General features: G+C 44.0%; 1 protein-coding gene across 2 annotated transcripts in view; it reads right to left on the bottom strand.

The window, feature by feature from the left end:
- Positions 1-444: 444 nt before the first annotated feature.
- LOC138284145 (zinc transporter ZIP1-like) overlaps positions 445-20,519 on the bottom strand; it is a 32,679-nt gene continuing 12,604 nt past the window's right edge. For both annotated transcript variants that reach the window (XM_069222628.1, XM_069222627.1), the window contains exon 3: positions 445-1,715. In XM_069222628.1, the coding sequence (XP_069078729.1) occupies positions 1,035-1,715 (681 nt within the window). In that variant the 3' untranslated portion in view covers positions 445-1,034. The remainder of the gene's footprint in view (positions 1,716-20,519) is intronic.

Below are 20,519 nucleotides of genomic sequence, written 5' to 3'. Positions count from 1 at the left end.
TGCATCCGGCTGTAACTCACTACAATGATGGCCAGGTGGCACACCAGCCTGTCAGTGAATAGCTTACTTTTGATTCCTCCAAACTAACATCCTCTAAGGATATTTACATCCTGCACCTCAGTACAGACGATTACTGCCTGGATGGGATTCGGTTGTTGACACATCCCTGCCATTTTCAATGTTTTGTAGATTAGGCTACCCCTTTCAACACTGTACATTTTTAATTGTTTTTGTTTCACAGCTGGATACTCATGCTCCATCATAGTCCTAGATTTTTCAGTGAATGCTCATGTCTGTTGCAAATTAAGTTTGTTTGTTTGTAACACCAAGGTCTTAGTTGATTATGCTGCTTGCAAATTTTGTCTTGAGGTCGGTACTCTCACACTCATCAGATTACCCCAGCATCCATTAGAACCATTCAATGTTATGAAGGTAACATCAACCTTCATTGTCCAGAGGGCCTCCATTTTTATTTGCAGAAGAGTGCTTAAAATAGTTTCACATCCCTACACTGTACAGATTGTGTTCTGAAATTCAACAGATCCTCCAAGGAAGAGTAATCCTCAACTGGTCTGTACAGAACACACCCTAATGGTATATCTGGGGACATCATCAAATTCACCCTTTCTTTACAAAGGTATAGAAGACCAAAATAAAATGAATATTTAAAACATATTTCAACACTACAGTTAAAATCACCTAAAATACTAAATATTAGAACTAGATGGGTAAAAGGCAATCCACACTCCGTGGTACCTCAATGTGTTCACTGAGCAAGAATGGATACCATGTTTCCTATGTTCATGCACAATGGCAGCTGAAATCACATGCATATGAGAGTACCTGTTCACGTGCAGCGCCTCAGGTAGACGGAGACCTTGAATGGAGATTGCACTTTCTCCCAGTTTATCAAAAGTTCACACGTTATTTGATTGCATAATTGCTGATAATTTACCTGCTCTACCGGAGAAACTGCAAATCTTGTAACACTCTGAGCCTTCAAAAAAAGTCAATGTGTTAATGGCACACATTGTTCAGCCTAAAAATCTCAACCCGGTCATCAAGGAGAATCCCATTACAATAAAGAAGAGCTTAGGCAAACGCCACTTGGAGGAATTTAATTCATGTGGCAGGATCTCCAAGAACGTGATGTATACAAAGGTTCCAGCTGCCAGTCCCTCCAGTACACACTGAACCATCCCGCTCCACAAACCTTCATTCTGCATCACCGCAACACCAAGCCCAATGCCCAAAGGAGACATTACTGCAAAAATACCAATAGAAAGTCTGAACCAGCAGGGCTTCAACGCACTCTGCATTAGGAGGAGGGACAGGCTGACTGCAATGATACTCTTGTGGACGAGAATGGCAATAGCAATCTGTAGCACCTCCGACTGTGTGTTCTGCAGCCCAATGGCCAGCCCCTCGAACACAGAATGCAGGGACAGTGACAGGATCAGGATCAGGCAGCGGAACGAGGAGTGTGCGTTGAAATCTACATGGAAGTGATGTCCTGCTTTTTCCATGTCCTGAGCATCTCTGGAAGTTTCAGAACTTTCACTGGATAGTCTGGGAAGGCGGGCCTGCCCGCTCGAAGAAAGGAGTGGGACTGTCTCTTCAGATGCAGGTTTGTTGCACTCCAGGACAATGCGCTCAATGAGGAGCACGAGGAGGAAGCCCAAGGCGATGATGAATTCTGGGAGTGGAAAGTCAGTCTAAAACAAGAAATGAAACACAGGAGTAAGGAAATACTCTATCTGCCATAGAATAAAAGGCTGCTTCCCCCCCCTCCCTTCCACTGGCTGACATGGCCCAGCAGTTAACACCATACAAAGGTGGATTATAAACTTGGTGGAATTCGGCCTGTTGGCCCTTTCCCACAAGATTTACCAATGTGAGGGGCATTGATAATTCCAGCAGAAGGATGTCAGACGTAATCAGGATAATGAGATTTTACAAAATAACATACTCAAATACTTTTTCTACAGCAAATCCTGAACATTTTTGGTGTGGGGGTGGGGTGGACTCATCCAAAATGTTTGGGTAGATCTCAAAACCCCAATGGGGTGCGTAACTGCTGTTACCACCCATTCGGTATTATTGGGGGCAGCTGGAATGAGGCCCATACAGTAAATTTATTTCATAATCATAGGAATACAAAACTGTTCAATTTGCCACACAATGTACAGTTATGAGAGCCTCACTACATACCTGACAAAGTTATGATAGCTACATAATTCATCTTCACTGATCTAGTTTTGAAGGTTTGGAGATTTACATGTGGTTGAAGTGTAAGTTGGTGCCACATCAGTAGGAGTGTGGAAAACACTTAGGAGCACAAATCACTTAGATATGAAAATACCTTTCAGACGCAAAATCTTTCTCAGGAACTAATTCCGCTCTAGTGCCAAGTAAGGAGGATTATGGAATGTCCTTTAGGAGCACACATCATAATAATGAAAACACATTTCAGAGCAAAATTACACTTGGCTAAACACCCCCCCCCCAATGCAAGAAACAATGAATGAATTAAGAGTATGAATGCCATTTAGACAACACACATTCACATTACGGTGGAAAAATCAACTTAGGCGCAAAACAACTCTGTGCAACGTTAGTGGTGTGGTATCAATCACATTGTCGTGTTGGCTCTCATTTTACTAGTGAGACTGCTGGATTCAGGCGGCACCACCACTGGACTGTTGGGACCTTATGTGAGGAAAGATGCGGTTTTAGGACCTCATCCACCAGTTCGACTGCAGGGCATTAAGGAAGGTAATTACCATGTATGATTAAGAAAAAGATTATGACAAACCCAATCGAAAGGAGAAAGGCAAGTATCGTTCGTAAGAGCCACAGATACTTCCATGGACGAATAAAGTAGTTAATTTTGAGACAATTTATTAGCTTACATGCTCTTGACAATGGTGTTGCAGATGAAGTAGATGAGTCAGTGAAAGAGTCATTTATGTCTCCAAAATATCCAGATGTGGTTCGTGCAAAAGTTGGAGTTGAATTTGAGTGGAATTGCTCATTATTTTGGTTGCTTCTTGTCGCAGATGAAGATAGTGGTACTAATGAAAGATCATTTTCCGCCCTCCCCAAGCTCGGGGAAGTGTCAGCATCGCTGCTCAAAACCTGTGGAGGAAATTCTTGGTCTGTAGTGAGAGGGATATGGGAAATACCCAAGAGTCCTCTAGATCTGCTGTGTAGGATCAGCCACATGATATAGCTTGACATTATCAATGGAGACAAAGCGGTTTTCCTTTGAACCAGGCAGCGGTGTAGAGTAACTATTCTGGTACCATGTATTCCCAGGACTGGAACTGGTGCACGGTATGAAGGATCAAACTCTTTTTTCACAGCAATCTTTTCTTGCACTGGGTCCCCAACGTTTGGAATCCAGCCTGTAGATGTTATTGGTGTTATTTCCAAAGAGGCGGCACAGGGAGACATGTTGTCATCATGGAACTGTTGTGATTCCTGCAAGACAGTGACACGATCATTTATGTCAAAAATCTGGATTGTACATTTGTGTTTCAAACTGCACCTCATAAGGGGTGCGCCCTCCCAGGGACCTTCTGAGCAGATTACTAAGTGTTCTCTGTACTCCATACAGGTGACTAAGCGAACTATGCCACGTGCCTAGTACTCTTGCTGTTAAGGATTGCTTTAAGTCTTGATTCTTCCATTTCACTACACTTACCCACGGGATGTTAGGGGGAAAAGAAATAGAGTTTGACCCTTAACGAAGCCATGGTGTCCCTGAACACCCTTGAGGCAAAGGGAGGGCTGTGGTCCAAGTGGAAAGCCACAACTGCATATGTATTGATAAAGACTTGCAAGTCTTTAATAACAGTTCAAGCGTCAGCTGATGGTTGTGGCCATGCCCATATAAATCTGGAGCATGAGTCAGCACAACAAAAATATATTTGTATACACAGTCAAGTGTCAGAGGACCACAATGGTCCAGATACACACATTGTAGTGGTTTGTTTGAAATAAAAAGGGGTGTCTGCAGTGGGCATTTGATGGAAGATGTCACAGCAAAGGACATACTGTTTTGTCTGTTTGTGTAGACCAGGCCACCAGTTGCATTTTTGGAGTAAAAAAAGTAAAGAAATAGTAGCCGCCACACCTTCATTGGCAGAAGCAACTCCCTCATGTGCCACTTTCATCACCATGGATCTTTAGTCATGTTTGCGGAATCACACAATCACCCACCCCTGGCACTGCTACTAAGGCAGTATTCAGGCTAGTTATGCAGTAGGAATATTTGGCAGGATATGCCCTTGGTAACAGTTTGCAGTCAGCCAAAGCCTTCACAGCAGTCCGTGTTTTACCATCCAGTCTCGTTCGTAAACAAGTTATGGCGGCAACAGAAGACGTAGCTATTGCTGACTTGGCCGCTTCATCAGCCAAGGTACTGCCTGTAACGTGCACTCCTACACGTTGATGACCCAGTGTATGAACTACATGGGCATTGGGTAGCATTTTGCACAGTAACCTGTGTTCGACGGTGTTGCCTTTCAAATCTCCGAACCCATTTTGATGCTAGTAATGTAGATATTTATTGAAGAACTGGACACAGTGCAGGAAAATTGCATCTTTCTGCCATAGTTACCCCCACTTTTTGCCTGGTGCTAGTGTGTTAAGACTGCAGTACACTGGGATCATGCTAATTAGGACCCCAGTGTCTGTGCTCTCTCCTTTAAATATTGTTGTTGGTAAACTTGTACACCTCACAATTGGCACACCCATGTAAGTCCCTAGTATATGGTACTTAGGTACCAGGGCAGTGGTACAACAGGGGTCTCCCATGGGCTGCAGCATGTATTATGCCACCCACGGGAGGCCATGCAAATTGGGTCTGCAGGCCTGTCATTAAACCCTGCGTGAAATGGTGCATGCACCTTTCACTTTAGATAGAAGGCTTGCCTTATATTGTGGTCACTGCACTTGGACACTGCAAGTCAACCCTCTGGTAGGCCCTTCAGTCCAAGGAGAGGATGCATGTTCCTGAATCGACAGGAGGTACCCCTACAAACCCCAGATTCTCTATGCTTTGTATGTACAGGGAAGCCATCTTAAGGTATGTAGTGGACACTGGTCAATCTACAAAGACTCAGTAACTTTTCTGAACTATTTTCCCTGATACCCAGTCAGACAACCTAGTGTGCACAAGATGTGGACAGAAGTGACAGTCTGCCCGTTAAAAGTAAAATCTACAGGCAGCCTGACCATGTCAGAGATTGCATCAGAGCAGAGGTCGAAAAGATGCTGTAGTTGGGAACTATTGAGCTTCAGACAGCTGAATCATCAACATGGCTGCGGGAGAGAAGGTTAGTGAGAGGGTCACTCTCTGCTTCCTGCCCTTCATCAGTGGGCATGTGCAAGCTCAAGTTAGCCCAGTCATAGTAAGGTTTAAGGTGGTTCACATGAAGCACCCTGTGGGGGCTTCTTGGAGTTCTCACATCAACCAAATAGGTGGCATCGCCCTTTTTTCCACAAATGTGTGGGGGCCACTCCACTTGTCCTGGACAGCTCTTAGGGCCACAGGGTCCATGACCCACACTTTCTCTCATGGCTGATAAACAGTCAATACAGCCTTTTGGCCATACCATTGCTTTTGCAGCTCTTGGCTGGCCTCATGGTTTTTGGTGGTCTTATTCATGTATTCTGCCATGTGAAAACACAGGCCTAGTACATAGTCAACAATGTCTTGTCTGGGTGGTTTGACAGGTTGCTCCCATCAGATGCCCAGATGGGCTGTAACCTACTCCCTTCCATGGAACCTCTCTAGAGGCAAAAAGAAGGCAGGGTAATAGGACATCCCATCTTCTCCTTAGTTTGTCTGAGAGTCCCAGGATGATACCTTTAAGGGTTTTGTTGAATCTTTCAACCAACCCATTCCCTTGTGGATGATAAGGAGTGGTGGATTTATAGGTTACACCACATTCCTTCGACGTTGCTTTGAAGTATCCGGATATGGAGTTGCATTTCTGCTGGACACAACCTCCTTAGGGCCAGGTGGCCGGTTGATTCTGCCATCTTGGAAATAAGACATGCATAGGCCCCTGGGAGCATCTGACTGGTTAGGTCAAGTTGATGATGTCCCAGACCCCCTATGATAGGTGGGTCACTGCTGATAGTGACCAACCCCCATTTAGGGTTACTTAAGGAATAGGAACACCCCCGCCCAATCCCCCCCCCCCCCCCCCAAGGGTGGGTCCCAAGATTCGTCAAGCCAGACTCTACAAGGAACTCTGCAAGATATCTTTTACTTCTGGTCTTCAGAACCTCTGCTGGCCTGCTTTTGGAACTGAAACAAGTCTGTATCCAGTTGGGAGGGCTCCCACTGCAACACTGTTTCTCCAGCCTCTGCAAGCTTTCTGCAACATCTGTGGCTGTGTGTCCTCCAGGGTCACAAGGACTCTGTTTGCATCCAAGAAGCAAGAAGGAAACTCCCTTGGAATGAAGGAGTCACTCCCCTACATCTACAGGCACCTCAAGGCAACAACAACTGGCTGGTGGATACTGCTGTCCAACGGACATCGAAAGGCTCTGAAACACAGGTGGTGGTTCGGAGGTCCTCCCTGGGTACAACTTGTCTTCTGACCAATTTGGGAGACAGTGGGCACTTGCTGCAGCCACTGGAATGGAACACCTGTGTACCATTGTTGCTCTTGCCAAGGCTTGTTGTCTCTTCCTCCAGGAGATCTTCAGACTCCAAGAAGCCCCATCCTCCAGCACTCTGCAACTTCAAAGTTCAGCTTCCACTCTGCAGCTCATGCGACATGGGGCTCCAGTTTTGTTGTGCTGCTGAGGCCTTCCTGCGACTCCCTGTGCCTGCTCCTAGTAGGTCACTTGTGGGGGCTCCGTTGACTCTGGCTGGCTTTCCTCCAAGCTGAAGGAGTGTCCAGACTCTCTTCCAAGGGTCGAGCCACTAGAACCTTGCTGGTCCTCAAAAACCGCTAATCTTCCTTGCAACAACTATTTTGCATTTGCCAAGGCTTGTTGGTGGTCCTGCAGGCCACTTACCCTCCTGTATTCCGGCGACCAAAATGGGACAGCTCATGGGTGACTCCAAGGATCTCCTGCATTCCCGGACTCCGCAGCTGGACTTCTTCCTTCACGGTCCTGCAGGAACGTACCTCCAAGAGAGTAGGCATTGCCTACCTGCACCACAAGGACATTTCCGAGTGGTCTGGACACTGCCCTCTTCTGCTTCAGGTTCTTCACATGTGGAATCCACCTTTGGGTTCCACCTACCTGGTCCACGGGTCTAGACAGCAGCTGGACAACCAAGGCTCCCATTGACTCCAACAAGGGTTTCTGATGTCAGTTCACACCTATGAGCCTGGGCTCCCTGGTGTATGTACTCCAATCTTCTGGGTATCCACGTGTGGGAGTACCATCCAACCTTCTTTGTGCCAACTGGTTTCCTCTGGGAAGGGTCCTGAATCCATTCAAATCCAACTGCTACGCTCCTGTGTTAACCTATGGGACATCGGGCTCGATAACTTCTCTGCACCAGGACGCATGTGGGATTTCTGATGCTTAGTTGTTCTGGATCAGTGTGTTCCAGTGCCATCACCAGAGTCTTGAGCTCTGCTAGTTGTGCAGTGCAGTCCCCCAAGGTTTGTGTGTAAGCATTTTGTAGATGGAATTCACCATCTGCCATGTAGCCACTCAGAACCGTGCAAGCAGCAGTGTACTGGTGTTTAGTGAATATGGCTGGTTGGGCTGAACCATCTGTGTGAATAATTGTTTGATATTGATCAATTGGCAAAGTGTTTGCTGGTATTGGATATTCCATTTCATACTGAAGGAATTCTTGAGTTTGGAATTTTGGGTCAAAAATGTAATCTACATCAGTGGCTGTCAGAGACCTTGCCCATTAGATCCAGTGCGTGGATGTAATGCTTTTGCATTTGGAACGCTGGCCTTTGTGACAGCCTCATGAGCTGCGATCGGAGACTTGACAATGATGCGTTTCATTTGAGTCAGAAGTCTCTCTTTAATGACTTATCTGAACAGCAGTTAAATATTCTTTTTCTGTGGGAGCAAAGCATTGTTCAGCTGTGGAGTACAGGTGTGATTTGTATGCTATAGGGACGGTATCACCCTCAATAAATGTTACATAGGTGAAGCCAGTGGCACCAGCAATTACTCTGATGACCAAATGTGTTTTGTTGTCCCTTGTGTGTGTTTTGCTGGAAGGATGTCTTGTTGCATTGCTCCGAAACTTTGTGTGTATTTGACTGCCCAATATTTGCTTGAAAAGTCAGGCGTATTAAATCATATAATGGTTTAGTGCATTGTGCATAATCTGTAATATAGGTTCTTCCAAAGCTTAAGAAGCCCAATAAGGACTGGAGCGTTTTTTATGGTATTTGGTGGTTGTAATTGTGTGCATTTTTCTAGAAAGTGGGGAGCTAGGCTCTTTCCTTCATCTGATAACTCATATCCCAAAAATAGGACACTGAGGAAGGCAAAAATTTTTTTTTGTTCAAACTGAATTTGTAGCCCAATTCGGCAAATCCCATAACAATGCAGACCACCCGTTTTAGATGATGAATGAGATCATCGTCCCTAAAGTAGGTGTTGTTGACTTAGGACAACGCCTCAGAGTCAAGATGCGTAAAATGGCTATTACACATGATGGGAACAGCTCAGGACTGTCCTTATACCCCTGTGGGGGGCCTGCAATATTTTTTGTGAGCCTAAAATGCTAAATGCTGAAGCCGCTGGAAATATCCAACGTTGTTTTGTGTTTTTGCATGCTATATTGTTAATGAGTGCTGTGCTATGTGCATTTTGGAAGTAAATGTGCGCGCATGACTATTTAAATGTCTGTAATCTTGGACTATTCCATATGAATGGTCAGGTTTAGCAACGGGAAATAGGGGATTGTTCATTGGTGAGATGCAGGGCTGAATTACACCTTGGTACTCCAGTTGTGTGAGAATCTCTCACAGGTGCTTTGGTCTCATGTTTAGTAGGATACTGAGGTTGAGGCTGTGGTCAGGACCCAATTGGTATTATGTGGTAGGGAGAATCTTTATCCCGCACAACATGATTGCGATACAGCACAGGGGCTTGAACCACTGTCCGATCAAATGTGTACGATTTTCTTAACTCTACAGGAACCAGGGGCGATAAAGAAGGCTTAATTATCTCTTCCCCCCACTAGACTTCGCATACAAATTCTGGAGGCCATGTTCGGCCAATAAAATGTCATAAGTAGCAGTTGGTCATTTCCAAAATATAATATTAATTGTGTGTTCAATGTCTCCCTTTAATTGTATTTTCATTTTATACACCCTATTGGGAGGGGAAACGCATATGTCCGCAGTCTCGACTTCAAAAGCTTTGTCAGTTGCTTTCACCTCCAGATGCTCTTGAAGATTCTGATTAATTATTGTGACCTCTGCTGCATTGTCTAGCAGAGCAAGTCACAGTTCCTCAATAAACTCATCTTGCATGGCATTTCTTGCAGACATACCTGCCACCTTCTATTTAAATTGTGTTTTGTTGGGGAAGTTTCTCTTTTTTAATTGAAACCTCTGATGAGCGTTGTGAATCTTTTTTCAGTTTCACATACGCTGTTAGTTTTTATGATCACCCACCTCTCTCACTAAGTTTATCCAGTGAGTACCTAAAGGAACGAGATTGGCGTGTATCAATATATTGCTATCTAACAGGAGTTTTTATATTATCACTATTTAAGTTTTAGCATTTCTCAGAGGTCTCCGAATGTAGAGCGTCACCTGTATTTTTTAGATGTAGAATGCTTGCTATGTAGAATCCTTACTAGATTTACCTTGTAATTGTGATTTACTAGGGCTGGCTCCCAAACTATCCCAACCAATAGGTTTCAACAATAATCTTAGCTAGCTCACTTTCTTGACCCTGAGGAGGAACATCCTGGAGCCGCGAGGACACTGCCAGTGCTTCTGCTTCCCCTTTAAGGTTACTCATCATTATTATTGCGGACACTAGCAAAATTGCCCATTAACTTCACTCCAAATCCAGGGCAGCTCCGTATTCATCTTGAATTTGTTTCAACACTTCCGGAAGATTGGTAAGTGTTGGTGTACCGGGTGCAGTAGTGTAGAGAGCAGCAAATACTATGCCCTAAATGGTGCACCACGGGAACCATCCCAAATGGCAAGCACATAATGAGAATTCTGTGTTTATCTTGGGGCCCCATATGAGGAAACACTGCTTCCAGCACGTTTATTTTTTGAGCTAACCAAAACATAATTTCTTCATGTTTTGCACGTACTATACTCATAATTGTATGCACCATCACAGGGTTAATGACTGGTGTGACTGTGTGCTGTTCATCTGGAGCAGCTTGTGCTGGGTTAGTATTTAATGTTTGCATTCCAAATTGTGCTAAGTGTCTATATGTTGCTACAGGCTCAATGTATAAACAGCAAACCTCAGCTACCGCCAAGCTGCCTGTATCAGGATGTGGTGTGTATATGGCAAATTAAGGCCAGGTAGGGCCTTCATTGCTCAAAGGACCTAGCCTAATATGAGGTGTTGTATGTGGTAGGGCGCCATCAAGCCAGTTCTTGTGGTCTTGAAATGTTAGAGGTATTTCTGTGTGTGTATATGCTCTGTATTGTGCAGGTACATTAATGATGGAACATATTAGTGTTCTCATCAACTGCTGGAAATTTGACACAAGAGTAAAACATTTCTGTTCTTCAAGCTGGATGTGTCTCAATCACAAGTGTAATAGCACCCCACTGGTTAGTGAGAGGGGGCCTCATGTTTACTGCAATTACCACCCATTGTGGATTTGCCATGTTGAATGCACTTGTTCAGAGATAAGCACACCAATTGGGAGTTAAACAATCTACAGTGTTAATTAGGTACTACCTATCCAGCTGAGGAGGAGATCCTCAATACCACGGAAGGCTATGTATATAGTATAAGGGTGCCTTTACTACATAGAGAGACAGAGATACTCAGGAAAATCCGGAATTCAGTGCCTGACCAAACGTTGGTGGCACCATGTCATGTTGACTCTTATTGTACCAATGAGACTGCTAGATTGTGGGGAACTCAGTCCAATTCCACAGCGTGTAACAACTGTCGGCCTAACCCTTCCAGCCAGCTAGCAGTACCTTACCCGCACCTGAAAGTGGCAGTGATTTGGGGCGGCCGTGTGCATAACATTCTGGTTTCTCAGAGAAATCGTGGTGGAACAGATCTTATTCTTTTCTCTCAGTTACCTTTGTCTGACACATGCAAAGACAAACAGAAGCAGGAATTGATACAATGTATTTTATTGAATCAACTGCGTTCTAGATAAAATGGCATGTACTGCAATAATAAGGATAATGAAACATAATAATAGCAGAGAGGTGACAAAGAAAGTGAAACATAAGAAAAGTCCCACCACAGTGTCAATGCTGTGTGCTGGAATACCTACTTACACCACTAAAGTTCTATACTGGAGCACATCAGTGTTAGCCCTAATCCGCCCTTCAGGAGCCATGGGAAGACACCATCCCCCATATCTGAATAAGTAGTGAAGACGGCTGTTGGTCTACCAAGAGTCCTCTCCCATGTAGGCTGAAAATGACGTCAAGTCTCATCAGACAACTAAAATGAAGCAATATCATGTGGTGGCAACTTCTGGGTGGAATTGCCCTCTAACGTATAGGGGGAAGAGAGATGTTTTATAATAAAATAGCTGGTGTTATAAGAACACTGCCCTAACTTCAAAACACGTATGTTTCCGTGAAGTGGCAGAGATTTTGGTGTTCCACTTTGTACCAACAACATTATCGTGTACAGCCTTGAGCAAGTACAGACTGAAAGAATGAAGCCAGTTTCTAGGCTAAAAGTGTAAGAGAAAAGAATAAGAAACATCACCGCAGAAAAAAGGTTCTGTTAAAAGAATAAAATGAATTGTTTCTAAGCTAAAAGGCACAAGCTGCTAGCCTATTACTAAAATAACATGCCCATAAAAAACTGCTAAAATAACCTCACAAAATCTAAATGGTAACCACTCTACAGAGAGAAACTTTAGTAGTAGTACGATGTCCTAAGATGTGTAAACGTTTTGCATTAGAACAACACTGCATTTGGTTGACACCAGACGACAGTATGGCCGGAACCCAAAAAACATATGGAAAAACAAACTATTGCAGGATATGGGAAAGGCCAGAGACCCCCCCTGCCCCCATATTTTGCCACTCTACAAAGCCCCTACTAAAGCAACTAACGGCTCAGTATGGTCTGCGCATCTCATTATCCAACACTGCCAAGAGACTAAAGAATTTGAGAACTGTGAGCTTTGCAAAACCATATAACATATTATTGTTACTTATAGTGCAGCCTCTACAATTTTGCGAGAGATTGCCATATATAATATGTATGAACTTGTTCTGCTAAATGAAAGCTGGGATTACATGCCTCATATCAAACAATGGTTAAATATATGAACTGATTAACTTAAATACACCGACGTAACCAACCTGCTACAGAGGGGCTCCACGACGACACATCTCACTCAGTCTGATGCGGTTTTCATAGTTATGTTCCTAAACTGCTGTGTTTGCCAGCACACTATAACAGCTGAAGAACCAAGGCCAAAATAAATAAGCTGTATTTCTTTTTTTAACAAATTGTGAGTAGGCACCCCCCCATAGATAGCGCTTCATGATAGTTCTTCTGCCTCTAAACACAGAAAGTACCATGTGTTACTATTACCCAGTTTAAGGATACAAACTGTATAACCTTAAAGGCAGAAGTGGTCTTGACAGTTTATTGAACTCATGATCTACAGGTCCCAGTGATGACTGCTTAGATCACAGAGCAACATGGCTTTGCCACAGATAGCTGGTGGGTGTAACTTCAACATAATTTTGTTTCTGCAGTCTTTGCAAGGACAACTCTTGTTGACATTAGTACTTCAAAATACACCTACATGTAAACTAGTAATGTTGATAACTAATGGATTTCAGTAGAGAACCATATTTTCCATTACAAAAGCTTCATCCATTACTACATATCCTGATCTCTGCAGACCCCTGTAGAGCTTGTTAGGCATTATTTTCAAATTTCAACCTCAAGGTAGGGATTAACTAAGTGTGAGTTGAGAACTGAAGGGAAGGTCAAGGGTGTCATATCATGCCTCCTTTCACAACTTCACACTGAGAAGATAACCTTCCTTGCAGCTCTGCGTGTATGCATTCTTTCAGCACAGAAGACATCAGTGTGCGCCTGACATCTCTCCATGAACGTCAAACGGAGGATGGGGGTCACAACTGTGACCCCTGGTTTGCCCTTTGCCAACCGCTGGCTCTGGGGCCCTTGGGAGTAACAAAGAACGAAAAAAAAAAAAAAAAAAAAGATCGCAGCTCTCCAGCACCAGTCTTTACATTCCATAGATATCACTTCTTTTCCCTCAGCCCTTTTGCAGCATGTAGAAAGCTGTTTCAACCCCTTATCTGTCACCTATCACTGCAGTAGTCTCCTATTGTCTACCAAAAGGCTAGGGAAGGAAGGTAATCTTTTTTCCTGTCTACATCATCAGGACGTGCAGCAGTACAACAAAAAAAAAATACCTTGCAAATAGCATGTGCCTGCTCATCCATAACAGCATGATTCCACCAGGTTTAAATGAATAGGCACTGATTCGATTAGGGGAACAGTGCTCACAGGAGAGTGGAGGCTGATGTGGACAGCTTAATACTTTGTCTACATTCTGCACTTTATTAAACAAGCACTGGCATAGCCAACAGGTCTGCATATGTGGGTCTGCTTGCCAACGTGTTTTAGCTATGTTGTAGACTGGCGGGGCTGCTGTTCAGTATGGCTAAATGTTAGTGGCATAGATGAAAATTTGTGGAGTAACATAAAGTAGAATAGTGAAGAGTGGAGTGCTGTAGAATGGAGTGGCAGAGTGTGTGTGTATTGGAGTGGCATAGTGTGGAGTCGCATAGAGTGGCATACACTATAGAAGTATAAAGTGGACTGGTGTAGACTGCGTTGGCGCAGAGTGCATTGGTATTGAATTCAGTGGTGTACAAATGCACCATTGTAGAATGCAGTGGCGTAGAGTGGTGCATAGCAGAGTGCAGGGGCGCAGAGTGGACTAAAGTAGCACAGAGTAGAGTGGTGTTGAGTGCAGCAGCATACAGTTCATTGCTGTAGAGGGGTGCAGATTGGAGTGACAGAATAAAGTGATGCAGAGGGCAGTGGCGCACAGAGCTGAGCAGCAAAAAGTGCAGTGGAGTAGAGTGGTGCAAAGTACAGTAGCACAGAGTAGAGTATACTGCCATAGAGTGCGGGGGGGGTAAAGTGGAGTAGTGTAGAGTAGAGTGTCAAAGATTTCAGTGTTGCAGAGTAGAGTGGCCGAGTGCAGTGGTGTGGAATAGAGTGGCATATGGAGCAGTGGTGTCGAGTACAGTAATGCAGAATAAAGTGCATTGGCATATAGTGCAGTGGCAGAGTGGAGTGGTGCAAAGTGGTGCAGAGTGCAGTGGCGTAGAGTAGACTGTTGCAGAGTGAAGTGGCGTGGAGTGGTGCAGGGTAGAGTGCGGTTGCATAGAGTGTCATGGCAAAGAGTAAAGTGGTGTAGAGTGCAGGGGCATAGAGTGTAGTGGTGCAGAGTAGACAGAATGGCATATAATGATTTGGCATAGACTTAAGTAATACAAAGTAAAGTGCATTGGCGTAAAGTGTACTGGCATAGAGTGCAGCGGCGCAGAGTGTCAGTGTACCGTGGCTTAGAGTGGAGCTATGCAGAGTAGATTGGCGTGGCCCAGACTGGAGTGGTGTAGAATGCAGTGGCGAAGAGTGCAATGGTGTATAGTACAGTAGTGAAAAGAGTAATGGCATAGAGTAGAGTGGTACAGGGTAGAGTAGAGAGGCATACCGTGAAGTGACAGAGTGCAGTGGTATGGAGTGGTGCAGTGTAGAGTGGAGTAGAGCAGAGTATTTATGGTGTAGTAACACACTGCTATTACAGACAACACATTCACCGACATACAGTTTTACTAATAAAGCTATATAGTGCACAGATGGAAATGTGTGTAAATTGTATCACCTAGTGTAATGATTTGTATTCATCATATGGAAGTATTTGTTTCTAGCATACTTCAGAAATAACAATGTATGTGCTTCATTTGTGTTCCTAATTATGATATATTCTGAAGTATGTACACAGTTCTTTTAAATGTTGTGTGCTACAAAAAAACCTCTTTCCTACCCACAGTATCCAGCAAGGTTGTCAACTAAATCCTCTCACTTTGAAGTCAGAGAAAGAAAAGGTAAACAAGCACCCTTGGAAGACCTGGCATCCGACCTCAGTCTTAGCATGTATAGAAAATGTGACGAAATAAGAACAAGATTCACAGGCCTGTCTAGAGAAAGGGAGCACTCAGAAGGATACTGTTTAAAACAAACAAAACAAACAAAAAAAGGTTTGGGTAAGGGAAGATACAAACTCAAGACAGACACACTGAAACAAATAAAGACAGCGAATGAAGAGCAAGGAAATGTGAGTTACATACCACAAAGCCAATGGTAAGCAAAAGGCAGAATGCATTCCTAGGTCAGCTTTCTGAATGAACCCAAGATGTCTTTAGCAAACCAGACAGCTCTACTGTCTGGTAGGCTGAGGCCTAAAAAGCACAGCAAGAGTGACCTCAAAAGCACAGTGAGCAAGTGGAATGCTTGGATCAGGTATTAGGAGAAGGGTGGTGAGGCTAATAGTTATTGTGCAGAAATATCCTATCTTGACTGTAATGCTCAGAGCAAGGGGTAGTAGGTAGCACATCCACTGACTTGCATCCGAAGGAGTCCTTCTCCACCTGCTGCTTAGGTTGTGCTGCATAATGTTAATTTGGAATTAACCGCTATGGCACTTGTCTGCACTTTTTATTTAAGCCAGCGGCACATAACATTACACCTTACTACAAAATGCATGGTCATTTTAATGTACTTGGTATCTTCCAAAGGATTTCAAGAATTATATTGGTGGTACCATTATACAGGTTTTAATATTTTTTTTTTGTAACATAATAATTATATATCTATTTGGAAATAAACTTTCTGTGTCTTTTAGAGAGGTGTTAGTGGTGTTCTAATATTTCACACTTGTTGGCACAATATTTTCAATCAATGTTTATTTTGAGGATAATCCCAAAACAAACACAAACATACAGAAAAAGCAATATAATAAAAGTAAAATCATGGCACATGTCATAGTCAACATGTAAAACGTGAATAAAGAGGAGGGGTGGGCCAAACATTTTACAGCAACAGCAGAGTTATGACCACAGACAAAACTCCGCAAACCACTGCGTGGCGGAGTTTTTTCTTGCATGCAGCTCACCAGCGTTAATTTGCAAGAATCTGCTCCAATAGTGAGATTTCTCAATGCGGGGGTCGTGGTAGGTTGCGACCATTCCCACTGAGAAAGCTGCTGCTCGAGTAGAAAATCTACTGAGTGGCTGAAAGAAGCCGTGCCCTCTGGTGTGCTGATTTTGCTAATTTAACAGCGCGGAAGAGGCTCCCGGCACTAAAAATCAACAAGGGCAGTGTGACGTGCCCAATTCCACCGCTCGCAGAACTCAGAGGAATCTTGCAGAGTTTTTATGTAACTCCGCAAGTTCCGCCCAGCATTACTGAAGAACAATTAGGTGTAATATTCAAAGCTATTGAAGGCTGCGTCTAGCCACTCTGAGAGCAGGCCTTAGTATCACAATATTGTGTGTCTCCTTCTTGTTAATTTTTCAATTGAGCTTGCGCCTTGGCATTTGTGGGTGTTTTGGGTTCAGAATGGCTGGCAACTAATGGCTACTGCAGGATTTGTGATGCCTTGATCTCTGACATATGGCAGCAGCCTAATATATGTGTAGCAACAAAAATATATATGCCTGGTTTAGCAATATTGCTATGCTATTAATATTGAATCCATTTCATTTTGCCACTTATTTTGCTTTTGTGGTGTGGTTTAGAGTCAAGGTATCACTTAATATAATGCATCAGGGCTGATGTAGTGATGCCATCACAGCCCATAGGACGCATGATACCCCTATCATTTTGGTTAACTGTCATCCATTAATCCCTATGCAATTTTCATTTCAGGTGTCTAGGAGAAGGAGGGGCTGGGAGAAGGAGTCAATGCTTCCAGCTATTCCCTTTCCTGAACCTCCCCTTTGTGGTGCGGCGAGGGACAAGGGGGTGGAAATCCAGTTCCCTTTTGGAAGATGCAAACCATAGGATTTTTAGGCAGAGGCCGGAAGAAAGTTGTTCTGTTTCCCACTACTCCCCTACATCTCCGACCTCTTGATCTTTGTACTTGTGGAAGAAAGAGGAGGTAGAACAGGCAGCGCAGGAGGACTGATTGCACCTCTTATTCACCCTTCTATATTCCTCAAACCTTTCCGAGACAGGAGGCAAGAAGGCAGAGGATTGTGGCCTGTTTGTTCTCAAAGGCTATATCAAGACCGGGCATGCTACATTCTCAGAAGATTCACAGGAATAAATGTCTGTGCACACCTGTCCCGCTAATATTACTGTTATGAGTAATGTCTTAATCAAAATGTGTTTTATGTACATTCTATGCAAAAGATTTTGGGTTTGAGCATACATATTGAGCACACAAATATTATGAAATGCCTTGTTCATGCAGGTCTATTAAAATTCCTTTCTTCAATTAAATAAATAGTTTGTTGAAGTCATGTGTTTCTTTCAAGAACTGACTCAGTTAGTCTGAATGTAACCAAGAGTTAGAAACTGAAAACTTGCAGAGAAACAGGACTAATGTTCAATGTGAGGCATATCTGTACCCTAAATTCACATGTTGGTAAAATGGATTGGAGATCTCTGCTTTCGAAAATCCTTCTGCTCCTACATACCATCTGTCAGAAACTATGGTGGTGGATGACAGTAACTAGCCCCTTGCCTCACGTAAGCTCAGATGCCTGGTGCTTTATGGATGTTAAGAACTAGAAATCTGAATCAAGTGAAACAAAGAAGAAAGGATAGGTAAAGGAAAAACAATGGTTCTCTCCGAGACCCCTCATGCACTCCCTCATCTAAATGCCAAAACAATATATATGTTTATAAATACACAATTGAAGATACTAGACATATCAGTAGAAGCAGATGTATCAGTCTATAATCGCTGTTGCAGATTAAAAGGGTTTCACCTACAGGGTGAGAGTAATGAGTCTTCACAGGAGGGATTGCCAAGGAAGAACTACACCTAGGAGCGATGATCAGCAAGGACCAGGAGGAGGACATTATATAACAAATTCCAGGTAAATCAAAGGAGCAGCTCAAAACAGCAAAGGTGAGGAGCAGGGAAAGCTGAGTGTGAAGTGAGATGGCAGGCATTGAGCAATTTTTGAGCCTGCCTTCTGCACTCACTCTGCCAGTCATGACCCAGAAGTTCCTTTTTAAAATCGGCACCATCTTGGTTTGGAAGGAAAAAGATGATCTATGCAGATACCACCATCTTGGAACAGGTAAACAGCCAATCTATGCATTATGATTCTGACACAGGTGTTCTCCACGCGGACTCATGTTCAAGTCTCCAACTACTTCAGGAATGCATAAACTTCAAACTTTTCACTGTAGTTGAAGGCACCTCGTGCCACAGGTGAGTCAGATTGGTGAAGCTGACCCCTGGATGACTTAGATGTTGTGGTGAGTACTTGGACCAGCCCTGACAACCTCCTTCAATACATATGACAAAATCTCTGTTTGAGGACAAGCTTCGACTACTGTAATCTGCACCCAGCTCACCGCAATAATCATTAATATGTGTAGAGACTGGAGTAACAGGAAACCAAAATATGCCTGGATGTAACTAATTGTGAGTTCCTCTATTAGCTCATGACAGAGTCTTGGATAAAACTGAACATTGACTGCACTGCCTAAAAATACTAAAAAGAAGGTCTGTGTTAAATGCAGAAATTCGCACCATATTGCATAACATTCAAGAACTGGACACAGCATAAGGCATTGAGAGTTCAGTCACCCACTTGCACATCAGATTCTTAAAAACAGAACCATTTAAAACATAAGCAATAAAGAATATCACATGGGGTCTACCACCTACCTATATATCTAACCTAGGTACAAACAAAATTTGTTGCACAAAACAGTGTGCTCAAGTGCCCATAGGTATGCCTCAGACTCCTGTAAAACCAAAAAATATACACATAAACATAGGAAATCGATTTTGGGTCCTTTGCTAAAATGTAATTTGACCAGTTGTGGACTAAGGGCCAGATTACGACCTTGGCGGAGGGGATTACTCTGTCCAAAATGTGACACATACCCCACCCGCAGTATTACAAGTTCCATTATATCCTATGGAACTTGTAAAATGGCAGACAGGATGTCCGTCACATTTGGGACGGATTGATCCCCTCTGCCAAGGTCGTAATCAGTCCCTAACTAATTTAGGGCAAAATCTGGCAAAGAACCTATACAACGCTTGCAAAATATTTTTCAGCTCGAAGAAAAAAATGCTCTACATGCTTTTCCAGCAAGAACTATGAGCCTGATTTAGTTTGGCAGACAGGTTATTCTATCACAAATTTGACGGATATCCCGTACTCCTTATTACAAATGCATCATATCCTATGGCACTTGTAATAAGGTGGATAGGCTATTTGGGCTGCCAAACTCAAAACAAGCACATAGTATGTTACCCATGTTTGTGTCTTTTTTCAAGACTATGGCCCTCAGTACGACCTTGGCGGTCCGAAGACCGCCAGGGCCACGGTGGTGGTCTCAATGCCGACGGGCCAGGGCTGAAGACCGCCAAACCGCTGAAACTCTACCCACCCCACCACTTTTCCACGGTATTACAACGCAGAAGACTGCCAGAAATAGCTGGCGGTCTTGTATCCCGGCGACATGCACCCAAATACCAACAAACACACCCCCACTCACCCACGCACTTGCATCATACACTCCCATTCACACTAACATACATGTCACAAACACCGCACTCATGCATGCATTTGCTCACTCCCCCTCCCCTTCCAATGCATACAAACATTCACACACCCCTTCCCCTCCCTCCAACGCATACATACATTCCCTCCCCCTGCACCACATACACTCACCCTTCCCATCCGCTCAATTGCACTCACGCACTCACAAACTCACCCCCACCCCAATCCACTTACACACACGCACCCCATACCGCCAATCCACAAAAACTCACACCCCTCACCCAATCCACAATCACTCCCACACGCACCCACAAACACCTCCCCCTCCCCCCCCACATTCACGACATTCACACACACACACCCCTCTCCCCTGTCGGACGATCCACTTACCTCGTCCGTGGAGGAGGTCGTCTGGGAGGAAACGGGTTCCGGCGATTCCACCGCTGGCAGTGCCCTGCCATGCCATATTACAGGTTGTAATACGGCGTGCAGGGTCTTTTTGGTGTGGCAGTGCCCTCAGTGGAACGCCTCTTCACCACCGACTGCCAGCACGACTGGTGTCATTAT

This window comes from Pleurodeles waltl, chromosome 3_1, assembly GCF_031143425.1.
Source record: "Pleurodeles waltl isolate 20211129_DDA chromosome 3_1, aPleWal1.hap1.20221129, whole genome shotgun sequence".
NCBI classification, from domain to species: domain Eukaryota; kingdom Metazoa; phylum Chordata; class Amphibia; order Caudata; family Salamandridae; genus Pleurodeles; species Pleurodeles waltl.
This window is presented reverse-complemented; position numbering and strand designations above follow the sequence as displayed.